A 19945-nucleotide genomic window follows, 5' to 3' on the forward strand; every position below is an offset into this window, starting at 1 on the left:
TGCGACACCCTAGCAACCACCCAGAACAATCTTGCAATCATATAGCAATGCATTAAAATCCTTCAGAACACCTTAGCAACACCCTAGCAACCACACAGCAACACACAAAAAGTTCTTCAGACCAGCTTGGCAACCACTTAGCAATGCCCTAGCAACCACATAGCAAAACACTAAAAATCCTTCAGACTACCTTGGCAACCACCTAGCAACGCCCTAGCAACCTCATAGCAAAACACAAAAAAATCCTTCAGAACACCTTAGCAACCACAAGCAACTCCCTGGCATTGTGGCAGCGACTTTTGCATGGACAAGCATCACAAGAAACACATAAATCTAGTTTTCTTGATTTACTTGATATTCAGGATTAAAAAGCATGTGTATAATTAGTCAGCCTCACTTTCTGTCACCTTCCAAGACAAACACAACTGAGACCTTTTACATAAGACACAAGTCACATTTCAAAGACATTATATGGAGGCACATCCTTACATGTACATAAAGTCTCTAAGCCTTTTACAACTGTCCCTGGAAAGTTCTGGCATGCAACCATGGGAAATTTCCAGCTGTTAAAATCTGGGCCTGTGTTTGATTGTACAGTGTGTACCGACTGTACAGCCACCAGTTTAACTCTGCCCTGAGCGTATCCAGTTACACACACACACACACACAGAGACAGACAGACAGACAGAGAGAAAGAGAGAGAGAGGTTATGAGTGCCACTAAACAACAGGAGCAGGTAGTTTAGAGCATAAGGGAAGACAGCAAAAGCTTACAGCAAACAAGCAACAGGCAAAAAAAGGAGGAGGAGGGGAGAAGGAGAAAGTGTGTATCGAAGAGGACATAAACAGTGACTTAGTGACAGACCTTCTCCCAGAGTGCTTGAGGAGTCAACTGAAGGGCACAAGAGTTCTTCTATGAAAAGTTGGACCTTCTCAACTATTGAGTTTCATCTGAATTACACCAACTTACCAACCTCTTGCATATCGAAGGTATTGTAAAGTCATATAACGCTTATTAAGGTCCTTTATAGGCAATAATTATGTTGAGCTTGTATCAGGGTGTGCTATTTAATGGCTTGAGAAGAATGCTTTCTCTAACCAGAAGCATGGATTTTGCAGCCTTATGAAAATATTCATCTACTTATAAAATGTAAACATTTATATTCTAGTAAAATTTAGACACTGGGCATTTTTAATTGATTACTTATTAATTTTATTTTATATAAAATATGTTCTCAATTATTAAAATATGATTATATTTAAAATAGAAATTGTATAATTTATGAAAATTATTGAATTTTTAAATATGCTTTATTTTAACATTGCATGTTTGCATAAGACTGACACAAAGAAAATTAATTTATACTGACTTATTTTGTGGTCGACAAATTATTGAGCTTTTAACACTTGTGACTGACTTGTTAAGGTTCTTCATGTTTAATTTTAAATATCAGTTCTATATATCTATTTATATATACATTTCTATAAGACATGGAAATGCTTCCGAACTCGAGGCCACACGTCAGATATCACGTGTGTTTTGACCAGTGTCACTGTGACCCATAAGAGCACAGTGACTCCGATGTGCTACTACGTTATTTCTGACGGCTCAACTTTGCCCCAGTTCTTGTGCCTGCAGTCATATGACATGGAAAAAGAAACATAAGCTTGACAGTGTGCAATAGATGGACTCTGTGACTTCAGAGTGACACATTTCCTTTATAAGTTCCTTTATATTTTCCTTTTAGATTTTTTAGCCAAGAGTAAACTGATTTTACATGACTTAAACATGTACATGTCATTTAGCAGAAGCTTGTAACCTATAAAAGACTTAGAAGATTAATTATAGGGATACTCTATCTGGAACAGCCCAGGGTTAAACAGCACTGTGTTGATGGATTTTAATAATTCTCCAGTTCATAAACCCTTAGGTTTCAAAAAGTGAACTTCACAAACAGGACACCAGTCATAAAAGACATCCGTTAGTTATAACATGGCATAATTTAACAAGTAATATATACAGTATTAGTAGAAGCAGGACCATACCCACAATGGAGGGTCCCTACTGGTCCTCTCAAATCCTGTTACATTCTTGATCATAAGCAGCCTATGTTTACAGGTTACCTGCCTAGATCTTAAACTACTAGGCTAAACCACCCCAGACGATTCTTTAACATGACTGGTCTCATTCATCAGGCTGTGCTTTGAGCCTGTATAATGGCGGAGGCTCATCAGGCGGTGGGCTTTCAGTTCACAGTCACACCTGATGGCATCGACCTGCAGCTGAGCCGTGAGGTGCTCAAACACATCTACTTGTCTGGAGTGACATCATGGACGAAACGCGCCATACGTTTTAAGGTGAGTTTATAACGTATAGCTATGAATTTGATCCTGTCTGTCTGTCCGTCTGTCTGTCTGTCTCTGTCTATCGTTTGTTTGTTCAGCAACAATGATATATCTATAGTTCATTTGAATGGTCAATCGATCTATTTATATATTGTCTATTTAATCTATCTATAGTTTCTTTCTAAACTCAGTAAAAAAAAAAGAAACGTCCCTTTTTCAGGACACTGTATTTTAAAGATAATTTTGTAAAAATCCAAATAACTTTACAGATCGTTATTGTAAAGGGTTTAAACAATGTTTTCCATGCTTGTTCAATGAACCATAAACAATTAATGAACATTCACCTGTGGAACGGTCGTTAAGACACTAACAGCTTACAGGCGGTAGGCAATTAAGGTTACAGTTATAAAAACTTAGGACACTAAAGAGACCTTTCTACTGACTCTGAAAAACACCAAAAGAAAGATGCCCAGGGTCCCTGCTCATCTGTATGAACGTGCCTTAGGCATGCTGCATGGAGGCATGAGGACTGCAGATGTGGCCAGGGCAATCAATTGCAATGAGTGAGACGTCTGTGAGACGCCTTAGACAGCGCTACAGGGAGACAGGAAGGACCACGTGTAACAACACCTGCACAGGATCGGTATATCCGAATATCACACCTGCGGGACAGGTACAGGATGGCAACAACAACTGCCCGAGTTACACCATGAACGCACAATCCATCCATCAGTGCTCAGACTGTCCGCAATAGGCTGAGAGAGGCTGGACTGAGGGCTTGTAGGCCTGTTGTAAGGCAGGTCCTTACCAGACATCACCAGCAACAACGTCGTCTATGGGCACAAACCCACCTTCGCTGGACCAGACAGGACTGGCAAAAAGTGCTCTTTACTGATGAGTCACGGTTTTGTCTCACCAAGGGTGATGGTCGGGCTCGCGTTTATCGTCGAAGGAATGAGCGTTACACCGAGCCTGTACTCTGGAGTGGGATCGATTTGGAGGTGGAGGGTCCGTCATGGTCTGGGGCGGTGTGTCACAGCATTATCGGACTGAGCTTGTTGTCATTGCAGGCAATCTCAACGCTGTGCGGAACAGGGAAGGCATCCTCCTCCCTCATGTAGTACCCTTCCTGCAGGCTTATCCTGATATGACCCTCCAGCATGATAATGCCACCAGCCATACTGCTCATTCTGTGCGTGATTTCCTGCAAGACAGGAATGTCAGTGTTCTGCCATGGCCAGCGAAGAGCCCGGATCTCAATCCCATTGAGCACGTCTGGGACCTGTTGGATCGGAGGGTGAGGGCTAGGGCCATTCCCCCCAGAAATGCCCGGGAACTTGCAAGTGCCTTGGTGGAAGAGTGGGGTAACATCTCACAGCAAGAACTGGCAAATCTGGTGCAGTCCATGAGGAGGAGATGCACTGCAGTACTTAATGCAGTTGGTGGCCACACCAGATACTGACTGTTACTTCTGATTTTGACCCCCCTATCTTTTAATAATTTGTTTGTACGATCTATCAATCAATAGTTTGTCCGTTTGTTTGTTCAATACCTGTCTATCTAGTTTGTTTGTTTGTTCAATCTATCCATAGTTCATTCGTTTGTTCGCTTTATCTTTCAAGTTCATTCTGCTTGTTCTATCTATCTATCTATCTATCTATCTATCTATGTCTGTGAAAATTTATAGCTGACACTGATACAGTGTTTAGTGTTGTGAACTGTAGTTTTTACTCATTAATTTATTGTATTTTATCCTGTCGAGTAGAACGGCGTACTCACAGGTGTGTACCCAGCCAGCCCCTCCAGCTGGTTAATCGTAGTTATCGCGATAATGAGCACGATGTACGCCAGGATCGATCCGTCCATGGGCATGATTGACAGGATCAAGACTTCTCTACCAGTGAGGTAACTCAGTTACAGATTCATAGAAACTTCTGTTTATACTGTAATATCAGGTACAACCATGATGGTTACATGGAAACACAGGTGCGTCAGTGACAGCCAGTGTCACGCATGACTGAAACATCTTAGAAACATTGAGTCCTATAGAACTTATTCACGCTAGCGCCATCTTTTCCCTTTTTTAATTGGAATGACAACGAGGCTGTGAGGGATAGACGTACAGTCTCTTTAATGGCACAGACGGTATAAAGCTGTATTTATGTCAAATCAGCAATAAAATCGGACAATATTGGTATCATAAATTGTGCTTCTTTACCCCATATTACGCTAAAAAACGCAATTTTCCCGGGCTTGAATAGCTAATGCACATGCGCGTTTTAGAGTTGATTGACAGGTGATGTCTGTATCTAAAAGGTGATTGGCTCTTTTACCTGTAAGGTGGGACTTCCTTTCTACATCCATTGACCGTTGGCTGCAATTGGGCGTTCCGATTTCTCCCATTCATTTTAATAGAAGTGGCCTGTCTCTGCTAAATAATCTCTGGTATAAATAATTAATTTTGGATAAATTGTAACATTGTTGATTTATTTTTATATTAAATATTTTGGATAATATGATAATATGAATAATTTTGTACAAAGTTAACAAAAAGTACCAAGTACCACCACGGTATTCTAACATGTTTTTAGGACTTGTGCTATGGTATTCTTTGTAATACCTTGGTGAGTCATGTAAATACCATGTTGCATGAATAAGGTCATCATTCAGTACCATGGTATATCAAAGTATCATAGTGCTACCATCGGATACCATCAATCTACTATGGTACCACCAGTAAGTTGTTGTTCAGGAATTTTTTAGTTTTAGTTAATTATTATTATGGTTATATTTATTGCATCATATTGGTCATTTTATATAAATCTAAAGCAAATTATACTGGTTATCAGTACAATGAGGACATACATTTTATCTGTCATTGATTGCATGCTTTTGCCTAATTATAATTTTCTTGTTAATTTCTCTCGTGTAGTGAGTTTATGACCCTTCAGACTCAGACGGTGTTGAGTGCAGTCCTGTTCGCCACAGGTGTGTGGTTATCCGTCATTCTTCTGCTCCGTTACATCTTGAAAGCCCTACTGTCCTATCACGCCTGGATCTTTGAGTCACACGGCAAAATGAGCTTCTCTACTAAAGTCTGGCTGGTGCGTCATACAATTAAAATACAGAGCAAACAGATAAGGGGTTAGAGGGCATTTATTTATTGTTTAATATTTATTTTTGGTATTTATGTAAGTCATTACTTATTTGTTCATTTATTTATTAACATGATTATTGTGGTGTAAGCAGGTTAACTTTATTATATGGAATGGTGAATTAAAATATTCAACCCTAAACATTATACCCTTTGTATTAATAAATGATTATGTCTTTCTCAGAGTCTAGTCAAGCTGTTGTCTGGTCGCCGGCCGTTGCTCTACAGCTTTCAAGCGTCTTTGCCTCGTCTGCCTGTACCAAGTATTGATGACACAATCAGCAGGGTAAATTGTTCTAAAAGCCTGTCAAGAATATATATCCAGAAAATATTTCAAGTCAAAACCATTTGCATTGTATCTGAAAAAAATAAATAAAAATAATAATAATTATCGTTATTGCAATAAAAAAATAGACACTTTATTCAATTGTAAAGCATTTATTTAATACAATTTTAAAGTAGTATTTTTTTATTAATTATACTGAAAAAAATCACTATGTTTGAACAGGATGATTCGTATTACTGTGTTGCAGTAATTATAATCTAATGAGAATCAACATGAAAAATAAGAAGATTTCAGACAAAAAAAAAGGATAAAAAAATGAACAGGGAGGCGAGGTTTGATTTGATTTTTAATGCAAAATATGTTTTATTATTTTATGTTTTTTTATTTGTTATTTATATATATATATATATATATATATATATATATATATATATATATATATATATAAATTAATAAAAAACAATTTTTTATTTTATTTTATTTTTTAGGTGAAAAATTACATGAATATTTCATTCATAAGTTTTACAAGATATTCTGTTTATGACTATTCATTGCATTCTGCTTTGGCCATTTTCCTTTATATAATTTCTGTGTGATAAGCCCTGCTTTCTCTCTGGCTCACTGTTTTAGTATCTAGAATCAGTTCGCCCTCTTCTGGATGATGAACAGTATAAACAGATGGAGACTGTTGCTAATGACTTCAAAAAGGACCCCGCGCCCAAATTCCAAAAATATCTTGTACTCAAGTCTTGGTGGGCCACGAATTATGTAAGTAAACAAAGCCAAAGTTTTTTCTAGATCTATTTTAAAAATACTGGAAAATAACAGGTATGGTATTGTGTGTTGACAGGTGAGCGACTGGTGGGAGGAGTATATCTACCTGAGAGGACGAGATCCCATCATGGTCAACAGCAATTTCTACACTATGGTGAGCAGAGAGCTTCAAAGAGCGGTTTGAACTTGAAGGTCTCTGCGATAAGATGTTTTCCTATTAAAACAAGAAGTTGGGGTGGGACATATTGAAGGGCTCCTCCATTTTTTAAACAGCCAAAAAAGCCTTTAAAACTAACAACACAGCTGTGAACCTTGATTTGCTACTTGCTGTAGAGTACAACAGTGCCCACACACTTTTTCAGCCGTCTTGGTTCAGGAAGTGTTTTCCCCATTCATTTTCTCCATAAATCCTTCATAAAAGAGTTGTAAGCCATGAACCGAACCCACCAGCTCCGGGGTAAATCACAACATTTAAAACTTTGATTTGAAACAAAAATTATTTGAAAATCAGACAAAAAGATAAAGGTATAAGACTGTGCACTAAACATCTTTAATGAGTGAAAGAACTACAATCCCTTGAAGCACTTTGAATGGCGTAATTGAAATAAAAATGATGGAAAAACATAAAACTACTGATTTAAAGTATAGAATCAATTTATTTAAAGTACACGTAAGTAGTTTGAGAGTGTACGGAGAGCGACTTGATTGCATCATTCACAGTGCGTCATCGAAGTGGGCGGTCGCTGCAGAGCTCTTTTGGTGTGCTCTGTATTTGCCACGATTCTCTGATTGGTGGATCTTTTTCTGTTGGATCATGGGTAGTGTAGTTCTTCATCAGAAATTCCCCTGTTAAACACAATCTTTTACAAATTAATTTGAAATAACACAGATTGATAGTTTTAACAGAAGCATATACCATTGATTAACAACCTCTGAGCTCATGTTAAGTCTATCTTTAAAGCATTACAAGTTATTGTTATTAATCAATTCACCTATGGAGAAAATGAATGGGATTTTTATTTCCGGAACCAGACTGCAGCGCTCTCTTTCTAATCAGTGGTTTTTTATCAGGAGGGGAAAGACCTCACATTGTGTATGCATATATCTGCTAAAAGTTTTATTACTACATAGCATAAAGTCATGGACTAAATCGACCAATTTTGATTTCATGGGGTCTTTAAAAATGTTCTGGACTAATAAACCCCTCGGTTATAAACGACAGATGAACAAAGAGCAAAAAGCAACTCAAACAAGAAGGGTCTGTCAGCGTCCAGACTATTACAAGACACGCCCACTACAAGTAACGTCCCTTTCAAATATCCAGCGATCTGCTTAAGTTTTGCAACACTTGTGATGTCACATTCATACACTGTTTGTTGTGTTTATCTGGAGTCCCGTAGCAACTACGCCTATCCCTACACCTAACCCTAACCATAAAGATTAAAAAATGAAAAGTTTTTAAAATTATTAAAGCTACACTATGTAACCTTTTTTTTTTTTTTTTTTTTTTAAAAATAACAAAATGTTAATAATGAGAGAGTGCAACAAAAGTCCATCTTCCAATCCATGTCTTTACCCAAATACAATTTGATAAACCTATAATAATGATTGATATTTTAGAGCTGTCGGGACGGATTTCGCGGGAAATTGCATGCATACGTCATTCGCCTGTGCGTGTCACATCATATCCGTACACAGAGAAAATAAGCTCCGGCTGCTGTAGCGCGTGTGTGGGAGTAGCGTGAAGCTGAAAGTTTGTTGTCACAACGAATGAGAAAAATTGACCATGGATCATTCAAAACGGCAAACCTCCGGGGAATCACCGGTTGTAAAAGCAAAGAAACCCCGAACAGAGCAGAGTCTACAAGCAAAAAGGGAAAGCGTCAGAGTCCGTAATAAAACCCGAATCAACATCAGCTTGGCTTTTCAGATGTGGCGACAACTCCGAGATCTGAAAGGATTTAAAAGTGACCCAGAGATGGCTTTTTTTCTTACTCAGCAGGTAATATATTTTATTGATATGGTTTATTTATAGTTATGATAGTGTATGTTATGTATAGTTCACGTCCATGTGTGTGTAGTGAAATACAATAATTATACTGTATTCGGTGCAGAACTTTTCACTTGCTAGTGTGATGCTCCTGTTCTACCCACTCCATACGGGACTCGAACTGGCCTCTCCGGCATGGGAGGCGGGTGCGCTAACCAGGAGGCTAAAGGCTACAGCCTCTAGCGTCAGTCGCTAGTGTACCTCTTGAGGTCAGGAGAGTGAGGTTTATACACATTGCACAGCTATCTATCAGCTGGCTCCGTTACACTAGCACACATATGTATTTTCTTTATAACGGCAATAATTTATATAAATAAATCCTTTAGTCCTAGGCTTGCCAAAAACATGTGAGTCTTGAAATGATGTTGACCACTGGTTGGTAACAATGACAGTCTATAAATTAGTTACTACTGTGGTGGTCTATTTGGCCAGAATATCCTGCAGTTATAAAAACTTTACAACGTTTGACCTTATCAGACTAGCAATCGTTATGTCTAATGTTAACGAACGTTGCCTAACTTTTGTAACATCATTTATTTCAAAACATCAATGCTTCCAATAAGTCAAAACAACAGCATAAGATATGGCACTTACCTGCTCAGATGACATGTTTTCGGATATCCGTCTTGTCCTTTCTTTCGTTATTTATTTGTCCATTCACTCTGATAAGATGTCCTGTATCCATGTGTACACCGATGCTTTGAACCACATTCATCCGCGCAGAGGAGCAGAGCCGAAGCACAACTTACGTCACTACCATAACAATGTTCTTCCGCAAGACACATGCAGTTTTATTTTTTAACTGCTAGAGGGCCAAAACTTAAAATAGTGTAGCTTTAAATACACTGGAACTTAAATGTTCTATTGAATACAATTATACCAACGTATCGCTAGGTGTCGATAGTGAGGAGAAATGTCATGAAAGCGAGAAGAAGCTAACGGTATGCTAAGCTAATGGGCTAACCGGTTAGAGCTAACTGGGGAAAAAAAGAACAGAGATATGTTTAATTTGACCATTTATATCTTTGTTTTAATAATATGATATATATATAACATATAATTTGAAAAAGTTATTCTTTGTTATATTTACGCAGTTAAGATGAATCATATAGTGATTACATACAATTTTAATAGTTCTTTTAGCTAATAGGATCGCTTTATGATCCAAGAGAATTACTTGGAGTGGGCGTGTGGTGTTCCTTGTTGTTTTATGGGATGAAGACAGAACTGTGCTCAAACAGAGACTTCAACAGATCAAGTTTCACTTGTGAACACAACCCCAATGGCTCTACAAAAAATCTTAACTAGCCGCAAACTTAACTCCTTATTTTCACATGCAAGTGAGCTTGTGATTTGCTGCAAATGTTTGCCAGAAGTTTGGAGCTCTTTGCCGGTAGCAAACCTTTGGCAACAATGGTCAATTTGCGGCAAGTTTTCCGCAAAGCTCATTTGCATGTGAAAATTATCTGTGGCGAATTTGTGGCAAGTTTGCGACAAATTTGCAGTGAACTGTCAATTTTTGTAAGGGCGGTGCCTAGCTGTGTGAACATACAAAGTAGAGCTCCTTAGATTTGTTTGGGTTTTGTTTTGTTATTTTTTAAAAGCTTTATTTTAGAATGCAGTCCATATCTGTAATCCTTTTTCTGTCTATCAGGATTTTCTCTATGTGATCCCTACACACAGACAAGCTGCACGCGCAGGAAATGTAGTTCATGCCATGCTGAAGTATCGCCGTAAACTGGAGAGAGGAGAGCTTACCCCGGTACAGATACACAATCACAAAGAAACACTCAGAGTCTCTGAAATCTCACTTTCTGCCATCCGTAACCTTAATAACTACATAATGAAAATAGTTTTTCTTTTGCTTGCTCATCATCCTTTGTTTTTCTCTTCTCAGCTTAGGGCTCTTGGCATTGTGCCCATGTGCTCTTTTCAGTATGAGAGAATGTTCAACACAACCCGTATCCCTGGCATTGAGACCGGTAATGACTCCCATAATACTAGATTATACAGTACATGTGTTTTATTGGGGCTTTTTACAACATTGTCATGGCTAAATTCAGATTTAAGGAAATGGGTCACCCAAAAAGAAAATTCTGTCTTCATTTACTCACCCTCATGTTCTTTCAAACCTGTACAACTGTCTGTCTTTCGTGGAAACATCTCCTTTTGTGTTCCATGGAAAAAAGTAATATGGGTTTGGAATAGCATAAGGGTAAATGCACAGAACTTGCTCTTTTTGGTCAAACTATTCCTGTTAAACCTTGCAATGATGAGACCACTTTGTTTATGCTCAGATTTTGTACAGCACCTGAAAGACAGGAAGCACCTGGTGGTATATCATCGAGGTCGTTTCTTTAAGGTGTGGCTCTACTATGGGGGTCGCCACCTTTGGCCTTCAGAGCTGGAAATGCAATTTCAACGCATCCTTGATGACAAGTCTGAACCTCAGCCTGGAGAGCTCAAACTCGCCGCACTTACAGCTGGGAACAGGTGAGGATGGCATTGCCAAACAGTCTTGTGACTATTTAGTACACAAATATACATCTTGCCATTTAAACCATTTATAAATCAGCTTTATAAATTGGACAGGGTAGAAGTCAGATACACACTTACACAATCATCCGCTTTACCTTTCTTCCAGGGTTCCCTGGGCCAGGGCTCGTGTAAAGTACTTTAGTGAGAGTGTCAACAGGGCGTCTCTGGAGGCCATTGAGACGGCAGCGTTCTTCCTGACCATGGACGATGAGGCACATGGATACGATCCAGAGAACATCCGCTCCCTAGACCTCTACGCTAAATCTCTGCTGCATGGAAAGTGCTATGACAGGTAACAAGATTTTTATGTCTCAATGTCGGAGGTTGTTCTTCATGGTGACCGTGATTTTTGCCAAGTACGATGCGTTTCTGATCACATACTTATGACTTTTTATCTCATAATTATGACTTTTAATCCCATAATTATGATTTAGTACCTCATAATTTGACTTTTTATCTTATACTTATGACTTTTTATCTCATAATATTGACTTTCTATCTTATTTATGGCTTACTATCTCATACTTATGACTTTTTATCTCAAAATTGTGACTTTCTATCTCAATTATGGCTTACTATCTCATACTTATGACTTTTTATCTCAAAATTGTGACTTTCTATCTCAATAATGGCTTACTATCTCATACTTATGACTTTTTATCTCAAAATTGTGACTTTCTATCTCAATTATGGCTTACTATCTCATACTTATGACTTTTTATCTCAAAATTGTGACTTTCTATCTCAATAATGGCTTACTATCTCATATTTATGACTTTTATCTCAAAATTCTGACTTTCTTTCTCAATTATGGCTTACTATCTCATATTTATGACTCTTTATCTCATACTTATGACTTTTTATCTCATAATTTTGACTTTCTATCTCAGTTATGGCTTACTATCTCAAAATTATGTCTATCTCATCCTTATGACATTTTATCTCATAATTTTTATTTTTAATCCCATAATTATGATTTAGTACCTCATAATTATGACTTTCTATGTCAATTATGACTTTATCTCATAATTATGAATAACTATCTCATAATTTTTACTTTGTCTCGATTATGCTTTCTATCTCAAAATATGATCTCATCCTTATGACATTTTATCTCATAATTGTGACTATCTAAAACATTTGACTTTTCATCTTATAATTATTACTTTTTATCTCAAAATCATTACTTTTATCTCATAATTATGATTTACTATCTCATAAATTTTACTTGATCTCAATTATGATTTAGCACCTCATAATCTGACTTTAAATCTCAATCACTTTATCTCGTAATTATGACGTTTTATGTCAAAGTTATGACTTTGAATCTAATAACTGTGACTTTTATCTTATAAATATGACTTAGTATCTCTCTTACCAAAGCACTATTTTAAAATTTGGCAGAAATGTGCTTCAACCCTTAAATCTGATTGGAAATGTTGTTCCAGGACCAACAAGGATGCTGATCCAGGAATATATCCTATCTGACAAAATCACAGTCACCAACCAGTTGGCTGTATGATAAGTTTAACATTTGCTGTAGTGCAACTTGAAGAAGTAGTAATTGTTGTTTCACAGTAAAAGACATGGGAAGGTGAATGTATATACATCTGTTTACAAACCACAACACACACACATACACAAACTCAACCAGCTTCTCTCTTCCCCTTTAGGTGGTTTGATAAGTCTTTCAATTTGATTGTTTACAAGAACGGTAAAATGGGCGTCAACACTGAGCATTCATGGGCTGACGCCCCTATTATTGGACAAATGTGGGAGGTAAACAAAAATACTAATCATTTTAAATGCAAAAGTTGTTTTCAAGTGGAAATGTTTGCCAGAAGTTGATAACAAAGATTTCCATTTCCTGTTAAGTACATACTGGCTACAGATTGTTTCCACCTGGGATACACAGAGGAAGGACATTGCAAAGGAGACGTCAACAAAGGTCTGGCTCCCCCTTCCAGACTGCAATGGGACATTCCAAAATCGGTATGACTTGTACCTTGCATCTCAGGCTGGTTTAAGGACACTACATTGTATTTTAAAGATTGGGGAGAGGGATTAATCCAATGGAAAATGATTTATTGTATATTCTGATAGCTGTGATGTCATTTATTGCGTGTACCACGAAAACTGATTATAGTCTCTTATCTTACTTTTAGTGCCAGGAGATTATTGAAGGTTCATACATGGTTGCGAAGGAGATCGCAAACGACGTGGATTTTCACGGCTGTTTGTTTACTGAGTTTGGAAAGGGTCTGATAAAGAAATGCAGAACAAGTCCAGATGCTTTTATCCAGCTGGCACTGCAACTGGCTCATTATAGGGTATGTTACATACACACACACATACACGAAGAGCCCATTTTGCCCCTTTAAAGACTCTTTCCAGCTTTCGGGAGCAGCCTATATGTTTCTATGTATTGTAAACCAACTGTTTAATGAAGTTCATGCTTTTTTTTTTACATCGGTATGTCTTCACTGTAGGACAAAGGTGAGTTCTGTCTGACTTACGAATCATCGATGACACGCATGTTCCGTGAGGGCCGGACAGAAACCGTGCGATCCTGTACCTGTGAGTCTACGGCATTTGTAAGAGCAATGGAGGATAAGAAAAGCACGGTGAGAGCAATATGTTATATTATATATTATTTACATGACCAGCCATTTAGGGGTGTTTCTTCAACTTTGGAGACTTTTAGATCTGTGGACTTCTAGAAAGTCTTGTTAAAACATTTTTCACATTCTCAATATATATTTAGTGCGTCTGCTAACAATGTCCATGTACATGCATCACAGGAGATTTATGTCATTTTTGTCATTTTTTCTAAAAGTCATGAAACTTGAAACCACCACAGTGTCATTTCCAGTAATCAAATTCTGTATTGTGTTTAATTGAATTTTGTGCTGGAAATGACGCTGATGGAAATGACTTTTTTAACGTTTTAAAATAAAATGGCCAAATTTGGTCTTGCTAAGGCTAATTTCATAGATAACATTTTATGTATCCTAATTACACACAAGCAAACAATATTTTCAAACTTTCTGCATAATTTACAGCTTGAAATATTCTGCTTACAAGTCTGGAACAGTTGACATTTCAAAAAAAAAAAAAACAGAAATAATTTTCACGCAATAAATATCTAAATAGTTTATGTTATGTGTGGGTTATGTGTTTTATTTTTAGATTATCATAGTTCTATACATGGAATAATTTTTCATTTTGATGAAAATCAACCACCTTGATATGAAATGGCACGAAGTTGAAGAAACACCCATATATAGCCAGATAACCACTGTAGGTCGGTAACCCCCAAGCTGACCCTTCACTAAGCCCCGTCTTAAAAGCGCTTCTGACCTGTCCTGTCTTAGCATCTGTTGCCCTGCCACCATTAGTAATGTGTGTTTGAGTTTTAAGTGGGATATATCTATATATGTGTAGAAAAAGTTTGCATACCCTGGCAGAAATTGTGAAAAGTTTGGCATTGATTTTGAAAATATGACTGATCATGCATGTCTTTTATTTAAGGATAGTGATCATATGAATCCATTTATTATCACATAGTTGTTTGGATCCTTTTTAAATCATAATGGTAACAGAAATCACCCAAATGGCCCTGATCAAAAGTTTACACACCCTTGAATGTTTGGCCTTGTTATGGACACACAAGGTGACACACACAGGTTTAAATGGCAATTAAAGGTTAATTTCCCACACCTGTGGCTTTTAAAATTGCGATTAGTGTCTGTGTATAAATAGTCAATGAGTTTGTTAGCTCTCACGTGGATGCACTGAGCAGGCTAGATACTGAGCCATGGGGAGCAGAAAAGAACTGCCAAAAGACCTGCGTAACAAGGTAATGGAACTTTATAAAGATGGAAAAGGATATAAAAAGATATCCAAAGCCTTGAAAATGCCAGTCAGTACTGTTCAATCACTTATTAAGAAGTGGAAAATTTGGGGATCTCTTGATACCAAGCCAAGGTCAGGTAGACCAAGAAAGATTTCAGCCACAACTGCCAGAAGAATTGTTCGGGATACAAAGAAAACCCCACAGGTAACCTCAGGAGAAATACAGGCTGCTCTGGAAAAAGACGGTGTGGTTGTTTCAAGGAGCACTGATCAGTTTTTTTGCATGATGAGTCATATTTTCAAAATCAATGACAAAATTTCACAATTTCTGCCAGGGTGTGTAAACTTTTGAGCACAACTGTATATAGATATATTCTGTATATAAATTACGAGGTGCACCTTTAAATAAGCATTTAAGTAATGTTTTAAGGTCTGATTTGGTGAATGATAATGAGTTTTGTGGCCTTTTTCATGTTTCTCAGAATGAGCAGAGGCTTGCACTCTTCCGGAAAGCCGCTGAAAAGCACCAGAACATGTACCGCCTGGCCATGATGGGAGCCGGTATCGACCGCCATCTCTTCTGCCTGTACATTGTGTCTAAAGTGATGGACATAGACTCACCATTCCTCAAACAGGTGCGAGAAAGTGTGAATTATGACTATAAATTGGACAAACTAAACTTATATTTGCGTTGTGCCAAATCTCATGGTCAACCTCGTTCAATAGGTTTTGTCTGAGCCCTGGCGTCTCTCCACCAGTCAAACCCCTCAACAGCAGCTCAATCTCATTGATATTCAGAAGTTTCCTAAATATGTGGGAGCAGGAGGTGGTTTTGGGCCTGTGAGTCGTACATACGCCCCCTTCAGTACACTGTATGTCATTACAATAGTTTCTATGTTGACTTTGAAATTTATTTGCAGGTTGCCGATGATGGTTATGGTGTTTCATACATCATTGTCGGAGAGAATCTCATCACATTCCACATTTCCAGCAAGTTCTCCAGTCCAGAGACAGTAAGAAAATCACAAACTTTGCACAGAGGCTGTTTAATAACAAAACCAAGATAACATTTACAGCTACTCATGATTCGACAGCTACAGATGGGAAGAGGGGAGAGGAGAACATGAGTGGGGGGGGGGCGGTCAGTCTTTGAGAATGAAGTCAGAACAGCAGGAAAGCAGAACAGGCATTTTCACAACAAAAATGAAAAAAGCCTGATCTCATGAACATTGCGTGACTAACGCAACATGTTTGCAAAATGAAATTATGTGCTTCATTACACGTTTTTCTGCAGTTTCCCAGGGAAATGTCCAGCGGGGGGCGACAAAAGCGAGTGAAATGGTGTCGTGATCAGACAAAAACAATTTTCTCCCCAATTTGGAATGCCCAATTCCCAATGCACTCCTAAGTCCTTGTGGTGGCGTAGTGACTCGCCTCAATCTGGGTGGCGGAGGACGAATCTCAGTTGCCTCCGCATCTGAGACCGTCAATCCGCGTATCTTATCACGTGGCTTGTTGAGCGCGTTACCGCGGAGACATAGCACGTGTGGAGGCTTCACGCTATTCTCCGTGGCATCCACACACAACTCACCACGCGCCCCACCAAGAGTGAGAACCACATTATAGCGACCACGAGGAGGTTACCCCATGTGACTCTACCCTTTCTAGCAACCGGGCCAATTTGGTTGCTTAGGAAGCCTGACTGGAGTCACTCAGCACGCCCTGGATTCGAACTCGCGACTCCAGGGGTGGTAGTCAGCGTCAATACTCGCTGAGCTACCCAGGCCCCCAATCAGACAAGATTTTTAAGGTTTTATTATTTGTATTAGATGGAGGTTTGAATGAGTAAAACGTACCTCCCTAATCTAAAACTTTAACCTAAACCTAACTGATAGTGACAGAAAACAGACATCCTTACCATTAACCAACAACTAAACCTAACCGATAGTGTTGAAAAAATGCAAATCGAAAAGCGCATTTTCTGAAGCAACCCTGTCATTTTGTGTCGCTTCTATGACTTTTTTGTCTTACGTGTCAGCTTTTGGGTTTGGCTGGACTTGAACTGCAGACCTCCAAGTTTAAAGTTCAACACACTATCAGGTGAGATACTGCGGAAGCTAATCATGTTGAGATAAGTGTGTCAACGTAGGTGAATCTGTAATACAGTTGTTAAGATGTGTCGTTTTTCAAATGATGCATTAGAGTTAAAGTGTTTTGATATCATAGCATAGCAGTGTGAGCAAAAAATAAGCGTTTATAAAGTCATAATCAGCCGTTGTAGTCGTGATTTGTGTGAAAGTGAATAACGCACACAGTTGTTGTAGCGCCGTTAAGTGTTCATTTCACCAGAAAACTGCAACGAAACGTAAAAGTCAGTTTGCATAAATTTTGTTATAGTAACGTTCATATGATGAGACTAGGTTGAAAATGAAAATAAAAACAGGATTGTTTAAGGACATCAAAATAATAAAACTACTCACCTGCTCATAGTGTTTACAGTATGATTATTAGATCTAATACTTTTTAAAGCAACTAAAGTTATCCAGCCAAGAGCAATGGGTGGTTTTCTCTTTCTCTTGTCAATCTTGTAATATTAACAATATAATAGACCACAGCAGGTCATTAGAACAGCCTGGATTTACACTAGAACACCTATAAGGTATATTATAATGCACAGATCCGATGTTTTGACACATATGTCATTAATCAATACATTATACCATGAAATCATTGTTTTTATTTTAATAAAAACCTTCAACATGAACATAAAACAATATAACACATGTAAATTACCTGAGTGAAAAAAGTCAATTTTAAAGGTATAGAATAAATGTTTACGTTTGGAGGGAAACTCACCATGTGCACACGAGCCTCTTCTTCATCTGAACTTTGAGCTTGGAAATACCTTTCCACAACTTTTTGTATTTTCAAAATAATGATGATAACACCAATGACATGAAATGGAGGGACAAACATTACTTTTTAATAATTATATTTATTATCAACTACTTGTTTTTATTTTTACAAATGTTTTAGACCTTGAACTAATGCTTAACCTGGGGGGGGTTGGGTTATAGTACTAAAATAACTGCAAATGTCATTCAAGTGGTATAGTAGTTGATGGGCTTTTTAATAATAATAATAAAAAGTGCAAAACAAGATGCAGTCAAACCATTTTGAATTAACAAACAAAACATTGGGTTGTAGAATGGTGCCATATAAGTGGGGTCTTTACTCACCCGCCTCATGATGTTCCAAACCCATATGACTTTTTCTTTTTGCCATTGAATGGAGAAGGATTGATTCACTGGAGAAAAAAAGATGCAAAGTGAATGATGACTTAGGCTAACATTCTGCCTGATATCTTGTTTTTATTTATTTATTTTCTCCCCAATTTGGAATGCCCAATTCCCAATGCGCTCTAAGTCCTCGTGGTGGCGTAGTGACTCGCCTCAATCTGGGTGGCGGAGGACGAATCTCAGTTTCTCCGCATCTGAGACCGTCAATCCGCGCATCTTATCACGTGGCTTGTTGAGCGCGTTACCGCGGAGACGTAGCGCGTGTGGAGGCTTCACGCTATTGTCCGCGGCATCCATGCACAACTCACCACACGCCCCACCGAGAGCGAGAACCACATTATAGCGACCACGAGGAGGTTACCCCATGTGACTCTACCCTCCCTAGCAACCAGGTCAATTTGGTTGCTTAGGAGACCTGACTGGAGTCACTCAGCACACCCTGGATTCGAACTCTCGACTCCAGGGGTGATAGTCAGCATCTTTACTCGCTGAGCTACCCAGGCCCCTGATATCTCCTTTTTGTGTCCCAAGGAAAAAAGTCACTCAGATCACAGCATGAGGGTGAGTAAATGGTGGGTGAACTATCCCTTTAAAGGTGCACTCAGTAATTTTTGTTTTTATGTGTCTTGGACTTGCACTGGCACCTAGTGTCATCATTCAAGCGCAATAGTTTTCAGTAACCAATGCCATTGTAAACATTCACTATTCATTCAGCCATGATTAATTAGTGTCCAATAACAGGGCAATTACTCAGATTAAGCAAGTAGTATTAAGCTGGTCATGTGATCATAATATGGCTGCCCCCATGAGGGGACCCTCTCCATGTAGAATAAAACAGCTTTTAAAAGGTTACTGTTACGACTACAGTCTTCATCTCATGTGAATGGTCATGATTTTATACATGAGTTTCAAAATTACAATTCATTTATTTGGTAGCAAAACTTTTTAAATGTGGAAAAAATGACAGAGCAGGTAATAATAATAAAAGTTATCCATCTGAACAGCACAAGCAGTTAGCATACCGTCTTTAAGTCCGTTGTTAAGCTAAAGAAAAATCATTCTGTACTCATCCGTTTTTCTCTCTGTGTTCACAGGACTCGTATCGCTTTGGGCAGAACATCAAGCAGGCCATGCTGGACATAAGAGCTCTATTCAACCAGAAAGAGAAGAAAATGTGACTTCAAAATAAAAAAATAACCAAAAACAAAACGAAACAGGAAGCCTCGACTCCATTGACCAATGGAAAGCACTGGTTGTATAACAGTTGTAATCCGACTTTATGCACCATGAGGCTGGTATGAAGTAAATATGACATAATACATATGTTATTTAGTAGGCAAACACTATTTATTTATTGTAAAAAAAAAACAGCCTTGATGAAACTGGCATCTGTGCACTTAGACATTGTAGAGGAAAAGTCATTGCACTGATGTTGCTGACAAAAATGCACACAACATGAAAACAGTTGAATTTGTAATGTTTCGATTGTAAATACTGAGTTTTTGGCATGTCTTTTTTTTTCTGGGGTCTTTGTCAAATGACTGTAAATACCTAATTAGTGCATATTGTTTTTAAAATGCTGAATTCTGTATTTAATTAAAAGGGAACTCTTCAAGATTAACGTTTGATGTATCGGAGCATCCA

The 19945-nt window shown here is 38.1% G+C and overlaps 1 protein-coding gene across 1 annotated transcript; it reads left to right on the forward strand.

The window, feature by feature from the left end:
* The first annotated feature begins 736 nt into the window (after positions 1-736).
* On the forward strand, positions 737-19918 carry LOC127416678 (carnitine O-palmitoyltransferase 1, liver isoform-like). The gene is made up of 19 exons (XM_051656170.1): positions 737-989; positions 2196-2357; positions 4111-4250; positions 5278-5449; positions 5684-5785; positions 6416-6553; positions 6636-6713; positions 10264-10371; positions 10507-10591; positions 10907-11102; positions 11254-11439; positions 12821-12926; positions 13023-13139; positions 13313-13477; positions 13637-13771; positions 15485-15637; positions 15729-15842; positions 15923-16015; positions 19396-19918. The coding sequence occupies exons 2-19, from the start codon at positions 2217-2219 to the stop codon at positions 19477-19479; spliced, it is 2313 nt and encodes a 770-aa protein (XP_051512130.1). The 5' UTR covers positions 737-989; positions 2196-2216; the 3' UTR covers positions 19480-19918.
* The last annotated feature ends 27 nt before the right edge of the window (positions 19919-19945 follow it).

Source organism: Myxocyprinus asiaticus, chromosome 26 (genome assembly GCF_019703515.2).
Source record: "Myxocyprinus asiaticus isolate MX2 ecotype Aquarium Trade chromosome 26, UBuf_Myxa_2, whole genome shotgun sequence".
Taxonomy (NCBI): domain Eukaryota; kingdom Metazoa; phylum Chordata; class Actinopteri; order Cypriniformes; family Catostomidae; genus Myxocyprinus; species Myxocyprinus asiaticus.